Raw genomic sequence first — 13,685 nt, forward strand, 5'->3', positions numbered from 1 at the left:
AGCTCTTCCTTTTCTATTTGCCAGGAGGTGATGGGACCAGTGGCCATGATCTTAGTTTTTTTTTTTATGTTGAGCTTCAGACTCTCCTCTTTCACCCTCATTAAGAGGTTCTTTAATTCTTCCTCACTTTCTGCCATCAGAGTGGTATCATCTGCATATCTGAGGTTGTTGATATTTCTTCTGGCAATCTTAATTCTGGCTTGGGATTCCTCCAGTCCTGCCTTTTGCATGGTGTATTCTGCATATAATTAAATAAGCAGGGAGACAATATACAGCCTTGTCATATTCCTTTCCCAATTTTGAACCAATTACTTGTTCCATATCCAGTTCTAACTGTTGCTTCCTGTCCCACATAGAGATTTTTCAGGAGATAGATAAGGTGGTCAGGCACTTCCATTTCTTTAAGAACTTGTCACAGTTTGCTGTGGTCCACACAGTCAAGGGCTTTTGTGTAGTCAATGAAGCAGCAGTAGGTGTTTTTCTGGAACTCTCTGGCTTTCTCCAGAATCCAGCGCATGTTAGCCATTTGGTCTCTAGTTCCTCTGCCCCTTCAAAATCCAGCTTGTACTTCTGGGAGTTCTCGGTCCACATACTGATGAAGCCTACCTTGTAGGATTTTGAGCATAACCTTGCTAGCATGTGAAATGAGTACAATTGTACGGTAGTTGGAGCATTCTTTGGCACTGCCCTTCTTTGGGATTGGCATGTAGACTGATCTTTTCCAATCCTCTGGCCACTGTTGAGTTTTCCAAACTTGTTGGCATATTGAGTGAAGCACTTAACAGCGTCATCTTTTAAGATTTTAACTAGTTCAGCTGCAGTGCCATCACCTCTACTGGCCTTGTTGTTAGCCAAGCTTTCTAAGGCCCACTTGACTTCACTCTCCAGGATGTCTGGCTCAAGGTCAGCAACCACACTATCTGGGGTGTCCGGGACATCCAAATCTTTCTGGTATAATTCCTCTGTGTATTCTTGTCACCTCTTCTTGATGTCTTCTGCTTCTGTGAGGTCCCTACCATTTTTGTCCTTTATCATGTCCATCTTTGCACAAAATGTTCCTCTAATATCTTCAATTTTCTTGAACATATTTCTGGTTTTTCCCTTTTTATTATTTTCCTCTATTTCTTTGCACTGTTCATTTAAGAAGGCCCTCTTGTCTCTCCTTGCTATTCTTTGGAAGTCTGCATTCCATTTTCTGTAACTTTCCCTATCTCCCTTGTATTTTGTTTCCCTTCTCTTCTCTGCTATTTGTAAGGCCTCATTGGACAGCTACTTTGCTTTCTTGTATTTCCTTTTCTTTGGGATGGTTTTTGTTGCTGCCTCCTGCACAATGTTACGAGCCTCCAACCATAGTTCTTCAGGCACTCTGTCCACCAAATCTAGTTCCTTAAATCTGTTCTTCACTTCCACTGTGTATTCATAAGGGATTTAATTTAGATTATACCTGACTAGCCCAGTGGTTTTTCCTACTCTCTTCAGTTTAAGCTTGAATTTTGCTATGAGAAGCTGATGATCAGAGCCACAATCAGCTCCAGATCTTGTTTTTGCTAACTGAATAGAGCTTCTCCATCTTTGGCTGCAGAAAACATAATCAATCTGATTTAGGTATTGCCCATCTGGTGATTTCCATGTGTAGAGTCACCTCTTGTGTTGTTGGAAAAGAGTGTTTGTGATGACCAGCTTGTTTTCTCCTGACAAAACTCTATTAGCTTTTGTCCTGCTTCCTTTTGAATTCCAAGGCCAAACTTCCCTGTTGTTCCTTTTATCTGTTGACTCCCTACTTTAGCATCACAGTCCCCTATAATGACAAGAACATCTTTCTTTGGTGTCAGTTCTAGAAGGTGTTGAAAGTCTTCATAGAATTGGTCAATTTCAGCCTCTTCAGCATTGGTGGTTGGTGCATAAACTTGGATTACTGTGATGTTGAAATCATTCTATCATTTGTGACATTGTATCCCAGTACAGCTTTTCCCACTCTTTTGTTGACTATGAGGGCTACTCCATTTCTTCTACGGGATTCTTGCCCACAATAGTAGATACGATAATTGTCTGAATTGAATTCACCCATTCCCATCCATTTTAGTTCTCTGACACCCAGGATGTCAATGTTTATTCTTGCCATTTCCTTGTTATGTTTAAGATGCCAGAAGACTTTTTGTTGTTTTGCTTCAACTGACTCATGTCACATACCGCACCAGCAGGAAATGTGCAAGTCTAAATAATAAATAAATGATATATTCTGCTCCTCAGAACAGGAATAATAAGATACCTGGTTAGTTGAGGATTAGAACTGAGCAGTGTGTGTTTAATTAGGCTTCAAGGAGCTTATACCATTCTGCAGAACCACTGTCAGCAATTCGGGAAATGAAGTTAGAATCACAGACAGACAGATAATTTTGAAAACAGTAGAAGACAGACATTGTATTGCTACAAACTGATCCATGTAGACAAGAAATGAGAATAATACAACAGTAATTCACATCGGAGGAGAGGGAGGGTTACACTTGTAAAAGAAGGGAGGTGGGAATTATTCACAGCTTTGGAACAGGTAAACTAATCTGTTATCTTGAGAGGATCTGCCCTCCCAGCTACACAGCATGAACAAACCTTAGCTTGTTGGTGGATAATAGCCTCACAGAACATTATCTCCTTCTTTTACACACTGATACTGGAACCAAGCTTTCGTAGGCAGGTGCAATCCAGTCTCCAGAACCAACGGTTTTGAGCATGAATATTAACGTGGATGAAGTAGAAACATTTCTGGATAACAACTTTGATTTTGCAAAGCAATATTTTGAGAGGAAATTGAGGGGCAGGGTCTCGCATGAAATGGCAAACGATCATCATCAACCTACTGAGGATTTCACGGGTTTTGAAGGGTTGGGCCAGGATCAGACGGAAACGCTGTTTGAACTGATACAAGACATGCAAGAGAGCATCAACATGGAGAAAGTGGTCTTCAAGACCTTGAGAAGAATTAGCGCTCTTATCCATGCTGACTGCTGCAGCCTCTTCATGTACAGGCAGCGAAACGGCACACCAGAGCTTGCTACACGTCTGTTCAACATTCATAAGGAGAGCACAGTGGAGGAATGTTTGGTGCACCCTGACTGCGAGATTGTTTTTCCTCTGGACATGGGTGTGGTGGGCCACGTGGCACAGACAAAGAAGACTGTGAACATCCCAAACGTTGATGAGGTAAGGCTTCCAGATTTGTTGCCTTCCTGCTGACAAATGCCAAAGAATAAGATTGTATTATTATATATATTTTAAAAGGGCAGCACATTCCAACTATTACCAAGGCATGGGTGGTGGAAACACAGACTTGCAGATGGTCTGTTGATGCCTCAGTGAAGACAAATGAAATCAATGATAATGATACAGGCCTTTATTTGAAATGGTTGCCATTGAGCTTTATTTGATGTTCATACTGCAAGCTGAAAAGATAATTTTTTTGGTTCAGGTTAAACTGGACACAGCTTGCCTCTACAGCAGCACAAACAGTTCCATCTGTAATCTCAAATAAAAGCCCGTCTGACTGAGTGTGCAGCTCCCTCCTATGTCTTCATGCAGCTTTGTGAATTGAAGACAACTACAGCACTTGAATTTGAAGTCACAAGGCATTCCACCATTCTCTCCCACCTAAATAATAGTGGCCATCACATCTGGCCCAATATTTCAGCCCAGTATTTTTGCGCTGCCTTCCTCCTCTGTATTCCCAAATTGTATACCATCTTTGCCTGATAAAAAGAATACAGCCAGCAGAATCTAGACAGCTGAAGGAGGCTAAGTCCACAGATTCTAGTGTATATCGAAAGGATTAAATAAGGACCATGGGTTCTTAGCATGCTTTGTATAATTAGTACAGTACCCTCAGTTCATTCACAGGCATAACTTTAACCAAAAAAATTATTTTCTTTGACATAAATTTAAACGCAGTACAGTTCCTCAAAAGCTTCTTGACATCTTTTTTAAAAACTTCTTTATTCTGTGTACTGTGTAAGCCTGTAGCCTAACAACTAGTCTTTGTATGTCTGAGAAAGTGTGCTGTAACCCAGTGGTTCTTAACTTTGGGTTACTCAGGTGTTTTTGAACTGCAATTTCCAGAAACCCCAGCCAGCACAGCTGGTGGTGAAGGCTTCTGGGAGTGGCAGTCCAAAAACACCTGAGTAACCCAAGGTTAAGAACCACTGCTGCAACCCACAAAAGCTCACACTGAAAAAATCTGTTAGTTTTTCAATTGCCACCACTCTTCTGCTGTTGATCCGATTCTTAGTCTTATTTGTCTATTATTTATTTAAAATAGTTTGACCCTGCCTTTCTCCTTAAAAAGGACCCAAGGCAGCTTACATCATCAAAAGACAAAGCTAAAAAGAGTAAGTATGTATCCACATACTAAAAAGGATCAAGCAAATACCACACTAAAACAAAACAAATCAAAAACCACAATGGTAAAGAAAAGCAATACCAGAAAGATGGTTGTTGTGGTTTTTTCGGGCTCTTTGGCTATGTTCTGAAGGTTGTTCTTCCTAACGTTTTGCCAGTTTCTGTGGCCAGCTACTCCTGTCCTCTGAAGATGCCAGCCAAAAAAACTGGCGAAACGTTAGGAAGAACAACCTTCAGAACATGGCCAAAGAGCCCGAAAAACCCACAACAACCATTAGATCCCGGCCGTGAAAGCCTTCGCGAAATACCAGAAAGACATAGAAAGCGGTAAGGCACAACAATCCATTTAAAAGCCCCACTCAGCCACTCACTCAAAGGTAGCCAGCCAGTCACTCAGAGAAAGCTCGCCTGAATAGTCTTGCAAATGATGGCTATTCCTCTTCCCTGCTTTTTACTCTAAGCCTTTGGGCTGCTTAATCTCTCTTGAAGTTCTTTCTATTATGCCTGCTTTCGGTGATGTTAGAAATGAATGTTGGAATGGGAATTGCAGGTTTTAAGACTCACTGAGCCTTGAAAGTGGATAGCCTTGGGCCAGTCACTCTTAGTCTGACCTACCTTTCAGTGATTGTTCTGAGAATTAAAGTAAGGAGGCAGAGAAGAGGGATGACATGAGCCACCTTGAGGTCACTGATGAAACAGAATTACATAAATATAATTAATAGAGATTGTATGAGGATGGCATTGGACAAGAGTATTAAAGGGATTAACCAGCAAATCTGCATGGCTGCAAGTGCTATTTGTTGGCAAAAGATGGTCAAAACAATATTTTTTCTGGTACCATTATAAGAATAATGACCCAAACATGAGTGCATGTTACCTTCATAAACAGATGTATGCAATTTGCATTCTTAATGGAAAAGTAATGATATTATTCAGAAAGCATTTTTTTCTTTATGTTATGTCAGAAAACAATGTTTATTAAACTTTCAACTCTGCATATTGCATTCAGAATTATTCATCTGAAATCCCTGCAATCCAAAAATGCTGTCTAGGATTACTTTGCTCTTCGGTACAGTTTCAATAACTAGGTCATTTGTTCATAACAGATGGATAAGTAGTTTATCCCATACAGGAATAAACCAATTACCCACAGTAGTTTTGTGTCCCCATTTTCCTATCCCCAAATAAAGCAGTAGGATTTGGAGTGTCACTTTGTCTCTATAACGGTAGATAGGAGGAGAAACCACTCTTAAGTTTCTGGTATCTGTAAGATTTTATTTACAAACACATCAGGGGCAGCAACAGGATAACAGCAGAGACACAAGAACACAGGAAATCCATGCTACTGCCAGAAGCACAAACCGCATCATAGAAGAGAGCCAGTCTGTAGTGTACAGTAATGATTAGAACAGTGGACTGGGACTCAGGAGATGCACACTTAGTCCCTACTATCTATCTATCTATCTATCTATCTATCTATCTATCTATCTATCTATCTATCTATCTATCTATCTATCTATCTATCTATCTATCTATCTATCTATCTATCTATCTATCTATCTATCTATCTATCTATCTGTCTGTCTGTCTGTCTGTCTGTCTGTCTGTCTGTCTGTCTGTCTGTCTGTCTGTCTGTCTGTCTATCTATCTATCTATCTATCTATCTATCTATCTATCTATCTATCTATCTGATTTATATCCCTCCCATCTGGCCTGACCACTCTAGGCAGCTTCCAATGAACATATATACAATAAAAACACATAGATTTTAGATAAACAATCCATAACAAATACAGTACTAAAAACAAATAATAAAGAAAGAAAGAATAAAGGAAAATTAAGTATTGACAGGAGGGAAGGCCTGAGTGTACATCCATGTTTTTAGTTGTCTCTTAAAGGTGCCCAGCGTGGGGGCCACACGAATCTCCGGAGGAAGGTTATTCCAGAGGCAAGGAGCCACCGCTGAGAAGGCCCAATTTTGTGTCTTTTCCTTCTGGGCCTCCCTCAGCGTTAGGCTCCTCAGCCTCACCTCCTGACTAGTGCGGGTGATCTGGGTAGATCTTGGTGGGAGCAGGCATTGTATGCCATGCAACTCACTAGATGAGTCTAAGCCAGTCTCTCTCTCTCTCTCTCTCTCTCTCTCTCTCTCTCTCTCTCTCTCTCTCTCTCTCTCTCTCTCTCTCCCAGCCCAACTTCCCACAGAGTTATTAGGGAAAAATGGGAAAGAGGAAAGCCATATACAATAATATTTTTACTGTATTTACTTACATTCCATACTCAGATATACTTGCTTGACTTCAAGATGGCTATGCCTTGTAGTCCGTTGTCCTCTCTGGATAACCAAGTTATTTCGAACCGTGACAAGAGAAAAAAGCAGTAGGATAGCATGATTCCTAAGTATGATGCCAACTGAAACACCAGGTTTCTATGGCATTCATATCTTCTGTATCGAGTGGAGAAAGAAATCTGGACAATCTATGTCATCTCTTCAACTAGATGGGCTGTTTCAAGATTGGATTCTGGTTGAGCCTGTGATTGTTTGTTGCTTTTTTCCCCCCAAACCAGTGTCCCCATTTCAGTAGTTTTGTGGATGAATTAACTGGCTACACCACGAGGAACATCCTTGCAACCCCAATCGTGAATGGCAAAGATGTGGTCGCTGTGATCATGGCGGTAAATAAGACTGGCGGTCCTTTCTTCAGCAGTGCAGATGAAAGTGTAGGTACTCTGTCTATATACTTTGCCCCTTACGTTCTGAACTGTTGCTATACATTGTCAAACTGAATAGAATCTTCTTGTTTCTCAGCTTTTCCTGAAATACCTCAGCTTTGCAGCTTTGAACCTGAAGATTTATCACCTGAGCTACCTGCACAATTGTGAAACTCGAAGAGGTCAGGTGAGGAATAGTGTACCAGCCAGGACAACACAGTGGATAAAATCCAGCAGGAGGAATGAACCTAAGGTGGATGACCATCATCAGCTGCAGCGATTTTTTAGCAAATCAAAATGTCAGATCCCCTTCACTAAGCTCCCCGAGGCCCCCTTGGGATCCATTTTATTATGGGAAAGCCACGGGGGTGTGTGTCATGGGATGGTGGGAGGAAGCCTTTGATTTCCAAAAGCCATCACTGCTTGTAAAATCATCCTCATGGCTGCAGTTTTCAGAAATCAAAGGTAACTCCTTCCAGTACCAAAGCCTCCAAGGGCTTCCTCAGGATGAAAGGGATCCCAAAGGAGCCTCAAGACCTTTTTTGAGGGGGTTGGAAATTTTTAATTAAAGCAAATCATCAAAACTGATGACATTTTCAGCCTTTTGTGGTGTAAGTTCTACCACTGGATTTCAACCATTGTGTCTGTGGATATTCACATAATAAATTCCTTTAGGATTTCAGGAATGGCATGCCCTTTGCCATCTCTTTTGCAACCCACATGTAATAAATGAATAAAGTAATAACCACCTACTTTAACAGGAACCTTTTAAAATTCAAGTGAGCACAGATACAGCATTTTAAAAGAACGATGTGAGAGGTTGGAAAGCAACTTCATTGCTCACAGAATATACATTTTGTCTGGGTGGCCACCGACTGGCAAACATTATTCTCATGTTTCCCCAATGACTGTCATGATGCTGGTTTCAAAATAAATTTGTAGAAAGCTGTCATTTTAGGCCCATAATTTATTTTCAGACCTCTCCCCGCTCATCCATACCATGCCGCAGTCTGTCTGAGCTCCACTGCCTGCTGGTCAGAGCCTGCTGATCGAAGTCTTTGGGGCTGTGTTGTTAGTACAACAAATTCTGCCCTGCCTCTTTCCCTTATTGCTCTTGTTTTTCTCCTAGCTCTGCTTACCTGCTTCTGCCACACGGGTCTTTATTTTTAAAAGCTGGCAAGCCTATCATGCCTGCCTCTTCCCTGCCAATAGCCTGAAAGGAGAAATTATGCTCCCAAATCTGCTAGCTGCCGGAATGCTTTACAGTTTGCCTTTTTTTTCCTGCAGGTTTTGCTTTGGTCGGCAAATAAGGTATTTGAGGAATTGACAGACATTGAGAGACAATTCCACAAAGCATTTTACACCGCGAGAGCCTATTTGAACTGTGACAGGTATTCTGTAGGCCTCCTGGATATGAGCAGACAAAAGGTAAGCTACATTCCTAAGTAACTTAAGATGGTTGGTGGCCCCAAAGAAACAGTGGTAGAAAACCCGGATTGCGTGTAAAGGGCTGTAAGTTCAATTACTGGCACTCTGTGTGAAATTGGGAAGGATTTGTGTCTGGAACCCTAGACTTTGGGGAACACTGAGGAAGAATAATAGAAATATAGGATCTATAAGGCCATCAAACCCAACCAGGAATCAAAGTCAGAGAATATGTTTTGTTTTACTTCTTTGGATTTGATCTGATATGGTTGCACAGGCTAACACAACTACCTCTTCCAAAACTATAACTTTCTCTTGAATGCCTCTAGTGTTGGAGTGCTCATCACTTCCCTAGGCAATTGGTTCCATTGTCATAGTGCTCTAACAGTTAAGACATTTTCCCTAATATTCAGGCAAAATCTGGCTTCCTGTAAGTTGAGCCCATTGTTACGTGTCCTGCAGTCTGGAATAACTGAGAATGTGGTCTATGGGATATCTTAAATCAATACCCATTTTAAGAGAAAGGCTTTCTATTGGCCTAATTACAGGGGCTGAGACACAGGAAGCAGTACAGTCTAAAGCCATGAAATGTGGGCACAGGGAGATCTTAATCCCTTCTCCCTAGCTGCTCCCAGAAACATAATAGGCAACTACTACGGGTCACAAATCTGACTGCCTTACTGATTCAAGACAGTGGTGTGGCGTTCAGCCTCATGCCCCTTTCTTGACTGTCAAAACTCAGAGCACACAAAGGCAAACAATCCCCTCTTTTACACTGCTGCCACCAGGTGATCACTAAATCACCATTACTTCAGGAAGATGAAGATTCAGGTCCACACTTCAAAGTCTTTTAAATATAACTTTGTTTATTGATTATAGTTATTGATATTGATTCATGAATATCTTCTTTAAGTAAATTTATTATTAACAACAACATTCTATTTGATAATGCACTCCTAACTCTAATCACACCTCAGAATTCCCCAAACTCCACACTCTAACTCCTTTTCTCTCACTCTTACTCTCTCTGTGACTCTGACTGACTCCTCTCCTGACTCAGGTTCTGCCTCTTATAAGATCTCGCTCAGCTCCACCTCTCAGCAACATGAATATGCATGAACAATTACATAACAAAACATGAACCATTGGCCTAATAAAGGGGAATGCTACAAGTGGTCAATCAAGTTCAGTAATATATATACTCTGGACTTCCTCAGCATCACTGGAGAGGTCTTTGCAGATTATTTAAGATGAGATAATCGTGGACTAAAATTATGACTTTCTCCATCCGAAATACATGATCAGCCACTGAACTCTTTAGCTGCCACTTCTACACTTTCTCTGTGAAACTATGCAAGTGGAACTATCTGTTTCTCTTTCTTTTAACAAATTTCAGGGAGCATGTGATGGGTACTTACATTTCTTAATATTTTCACTATTATATTTGCCTCCTTTCCAGGAATTCTTTGACTTGTGGCCAGTTCTAATGGGAGAAGTTCCACCATATTCGGGACCTCGAACTCCAGATGGCAGAGTTAAGTCAACAAACAGTATAGAAATAGTTTCTTCCACTGGCTGCTCGCTTATTATGAATGGCAACTCTTATTTTTGTTCTGTTTACAGGAAATTGCCTTTTATAAAGTAGTTGATTACATATTGCATGGAAAAGAAGAAATTAAAGTTATCCCGTAAGTAAAAGGGACATATCACATCGACAGTATTTTTATGCACAGACATTGGCTATAGCACAAAGTCAAACCCTTTTGATCTAACCCAGAAAAGCATTTTCATTAGAAAGTATCAAAGGGTCAGTGTAGTGTAGTGATTAGAGTGACAGGAGCAGGTAGGGTTCCCCCATTGGGCATGAATGAAAAACCAAACCATGAACAGATTCAGTTTTCTGGTTGGCTTAGGGTGGGCCATGGTTCATGACGAACCATAAAACATCGCAGACCACCATTTGTCAGGTGTGTGCGCATTTCTAATTGTCTTACAAAACTATCCCAAAGTGTTAAAAACACAGCTGTTATTGTACTTCTATAGGAAATGACCCCCCATTCCTATTCATTGTCCAAATTATTTTTCATAGCTAACTAAAGTGTTAACACCAAAATCTAATTTGATGATCTTTTTGGTTTGTATTTTCTTTCCAATTTAGAAATCCTAAGGCAGATCATTGGGCATTGGTTAGCGGGCTCCCAACATATGTGGCAGAAACTGGTTTTGTAAGTACTGTGTTGTTGCTATTGTTTAGTTGTTAAGTTGTGTCCAACTCTTCATGACCCCATGGACCAGAGCACGCTAGGCCCTCCTATCTTCCACTGATATTGAAAGGCCAGCCTCTTCAGCATTGGTCATTGGTGCATAATCTTGGATCACTGTGATGCTGAAGGGTATGCCTTGGATTCATATTGAAATCATTCTATCATTTATAGGTATTTACATCTGTATATTTTCATAACCCATCAAGACAGTGATGGCCAAAAGCTTAAGAGTTCTCTGCATGCAAGAGAGGTCTGAAATGGTTTTTCACAAATAGGAGCCTCTTATGGGAGGTAGCAAATTGCCTTATGAGGTCTTTAAATGTAGGCAAGACCAATCAGTCATTATGTTTCAATTATGCTATTAAGCTATTATACTTTTGATTTAATTAACAGAACCTTAAATATACACATATATACCTTTCTCATTTTCTAGATTTGCAACATTATGAATGCAGCTTCAGATGAAACATTTACATTTCAGGTATTGTATGAATGATGTTACAACAGTTCATTAGGTTCTGTCATTTGTATTCCCTAGAAAGAGAGAAATGACTGAAATCTAGTGTAAATATACCCCATGTAGTAATATGAAAACAGTACTGTCTGCATATAACATCCTGTTTAATTACAGAGTTACAATATGTATGCAAATACAGTGGAATTATTTCTTATTGAGGCAACCTGCAGTTTAGCATTTGATCTGTTTCATGGCTATATGCTGCTTTTTAAAGGATGGACCTGTTGATGAATCAGGATGGATCATCAAAAATGTTCTCTCCATGCCAATAGTCAACAAAAAAGAAGAAATTGTCGGTGTTGCCACCTTTTACAACAGAAAAGATGAGAAACCCTTTGACGAACAGGATGAGACATTAATGGAGGTAGACTTCTTCAGTGGAGTTGAGAACACAACATGGATTCTTTATATCAGCGGTCCTCAACCTTTTTCGGTCTGTGGACTGGCTGGGGAAGGCGGGGCACCCATCGCGCTTGTGTGCATGCACGAACAAGCCCGGGTGCTCTCTCGCAAGGGTGCACACTTGCTTGTGCATATGTCCAAATGGTGGCATGAGACTTGTCTGGGGGTGCGTGCGCTTGTGCACATGTACAAATGGTGGTGCGGTGCTCGCACAAGCATGCTGGAGCGCATGCGCAGGTGCAAACAGGCTGTGCAGGGTTGAGTGCGTGCGGGGGCTGGGGCGGGAGGTCTGTCTCGGCGGCCCAGTCCGTCTCAGGCCACGGACCAGTGCTGGGCCATGGACCGGGGATTGGGGACCTCTGCTTTGAATGCAGATTGCTCCTCACACAACTCAATCATATGGTGATATGCTCAGCACTAGTGCACTTTGTGTAGAAAATAATAATAACCCGGCCAGCTAGCAGAATCCTTGGGATTCTTGCATCATATAGGAAGCAAAGAATAAGGCTAGGTCCCATTTTTAAACAATCTATCTTATTTCTTCTCTTTTTTTTTACTGTTTGTCTCTTTGCCCAAAACCACTGTCAGTGCTCACCAGCTGTATGAGTTGATTGCCCTGTTTATTGAATAATGTGATTGAACTAACTTCCTCAGCTTTATTAGGTATAGTGGACCCTCGACTTACAAAGGTCCCTACTTACGAAAATTTTGAGGTACAAAGAGGGCAGCGGAGGGGGTTGTGAAGCTCGGGAAGCCGAAAGCCGGCAGCGGGTACTGAGCGGTTCAGAAAGCCGGCAGCAGAGGCGGAGCGCCTTTTGGCTTCCCAGGCTTCTAAAGCTGCACCCGCTGCCCTCTGTCTCCCGTCCCCGGTGCCCTCTGCGTTCTGTCCACACAGGGACAGGAGACAGAGGGCAGCGGGTGCAGCTTTGGAAGCCTGGGATTTTTTTTCTTTGCCTGGAATGGATTAAATGGTTTTCAATGCATTCCTATGGGAAATGGACCCTCGACCTATGGACTTTTTGACCTGTGGCCACTGTTCCAATACAGATTAATTCCATAAGTCGAGGGTCCACTGTACAGTTCAGCAGTGCAATTGTCTTTACCTCCAGTCTCTCATTCTTTCTAATTCTATTTTATGCTTATTTTACCTTATTTCTTATTTTATGCTTATTTTATCATCTTTGGACCTTCTCTGCTTCATTATTCCCTATGATCATCAGCAAATTATCTTGGTCCCCAGCTCAGGATTTATCTACTTCTGTCCTTAACTTCTCTTTATAACTGGATCCCACTCCCTCCTTCCTTCCTCCATCTTCCTTCTACAAAAAAATCTTAACGATGTATATTTCCTCTTATTTGTTAAATGTTGACTGAGACAGCCTTAAGTTAGAATAAACAGATAGCCTTTTCCTCCTAGGGACACACTGTTTCTAGATAAAGAATCAGTGTCTAAAACAGCAAAATCATGTGAAGATTAGCCCGAAGAAAGAACTGTCATCTCTCTTCCCCCAACTCCCCAAATCTTTTGGGCTTGCTTTGCAAAATCTGCTGTAGTTTTACAGCAAACCTTTGAGACAACGATATTCTTTGTTTTTAAGCTGATAAACAGCCCCTTGGACACAAGTATGGTTAAAGTGGGGAACAGGTCCAGGAATGGTTGGACATACTGTATTGTACAGTACTAAATGATTCCTAACTGAGGTCTTGGAAAGGAAAGAAAGATCAACCGCTCTTCAGCTCTTCCAGTGACTTCATTTTTAAATTTTTATTTTACCAGTCTTTAACACAGTTTCTTGGATGGTCTGTGCTCAATACTGATACTTATGATAAGATGAACAAACTGGAGAACCGGAAGGATATTGCGCAAGATATGGTGCTCTACCATGTGCAATGTGATAAGAATGAAATTCAAGCCATCCTGGTATGTGTTTTAAAACTGCTGCCCATCCATCTTCTTACTCTCCCTCTGCCCTCCATTTGTT

The 13,685-nt window shown here is 41.2% G+C and overlaps 1 protein-coding gene across 1 annotated transcript in view; it reads left to right on the top strand.

The window, feature by feature from the left end:
* Positions 1-1,107: 1,107 nt before the first annotated feature.
* The window catches only part of PDE6B (phosphodiesterase 6B), a 42,707-nt gene continuing 30,129 nt past the window's right edge, over positions 1,108-13,685 (top strand). The window contains exons 1-10 of the mRNA XM_072991942.2: positions 1,108-3,198; positions 6,952-7,104; positions 7,193-7,282; positions 8,383-8,523; positions 9,980-10,054; positions 10,144-10,208; positions 10,679-10,745; positions 11,218-11,265; positions 11,516-11,665; positions 13,481-13,624. Of these exons, the coding sequence (XP_072848043.2) occupies positions 2,728-3,198; positions 6,952-7,104; positions 7,193-7,282; positions 8,383-8,523; positions 9,980-10,054; positions 10,144-10,208; positions 10,679-10,745; positions 11,218-11,265; positions 11,516-11,665; positions 13,481-13,624 (1,404 nt within the window). The 5' untranslated portion in view covers positions 1,108-2,727. The remainder of the gene's footprint in view (positions 3,199-6,951; positions 7,105-7,192; positions 7,283-8,382; positions 8,524-9,979; positions 10,055-10,143; positions 10,209-10,678; positions 10,746-11,217; positions 11,266-11,515; positions 11,666-13,480; positions 13,625-13,685) is intronic.

The sequence above is a fragment of the Pogona vitticeps genome, chromosome 2 (assembly GCF_051106095.1).
Source record: "Pogona vitticeps strain Pit_001003342236 chromosome 2, PviZW2.1, whole genome shotgun sequence".
In the NCBI taxonomy this organism is placed as follows: domain Eukaryota; kingdom Metazoa; phylum Chordata; class Lepidosauria; order Squamata; family Agamidae; genus Pogona; species Pogona vitticeps.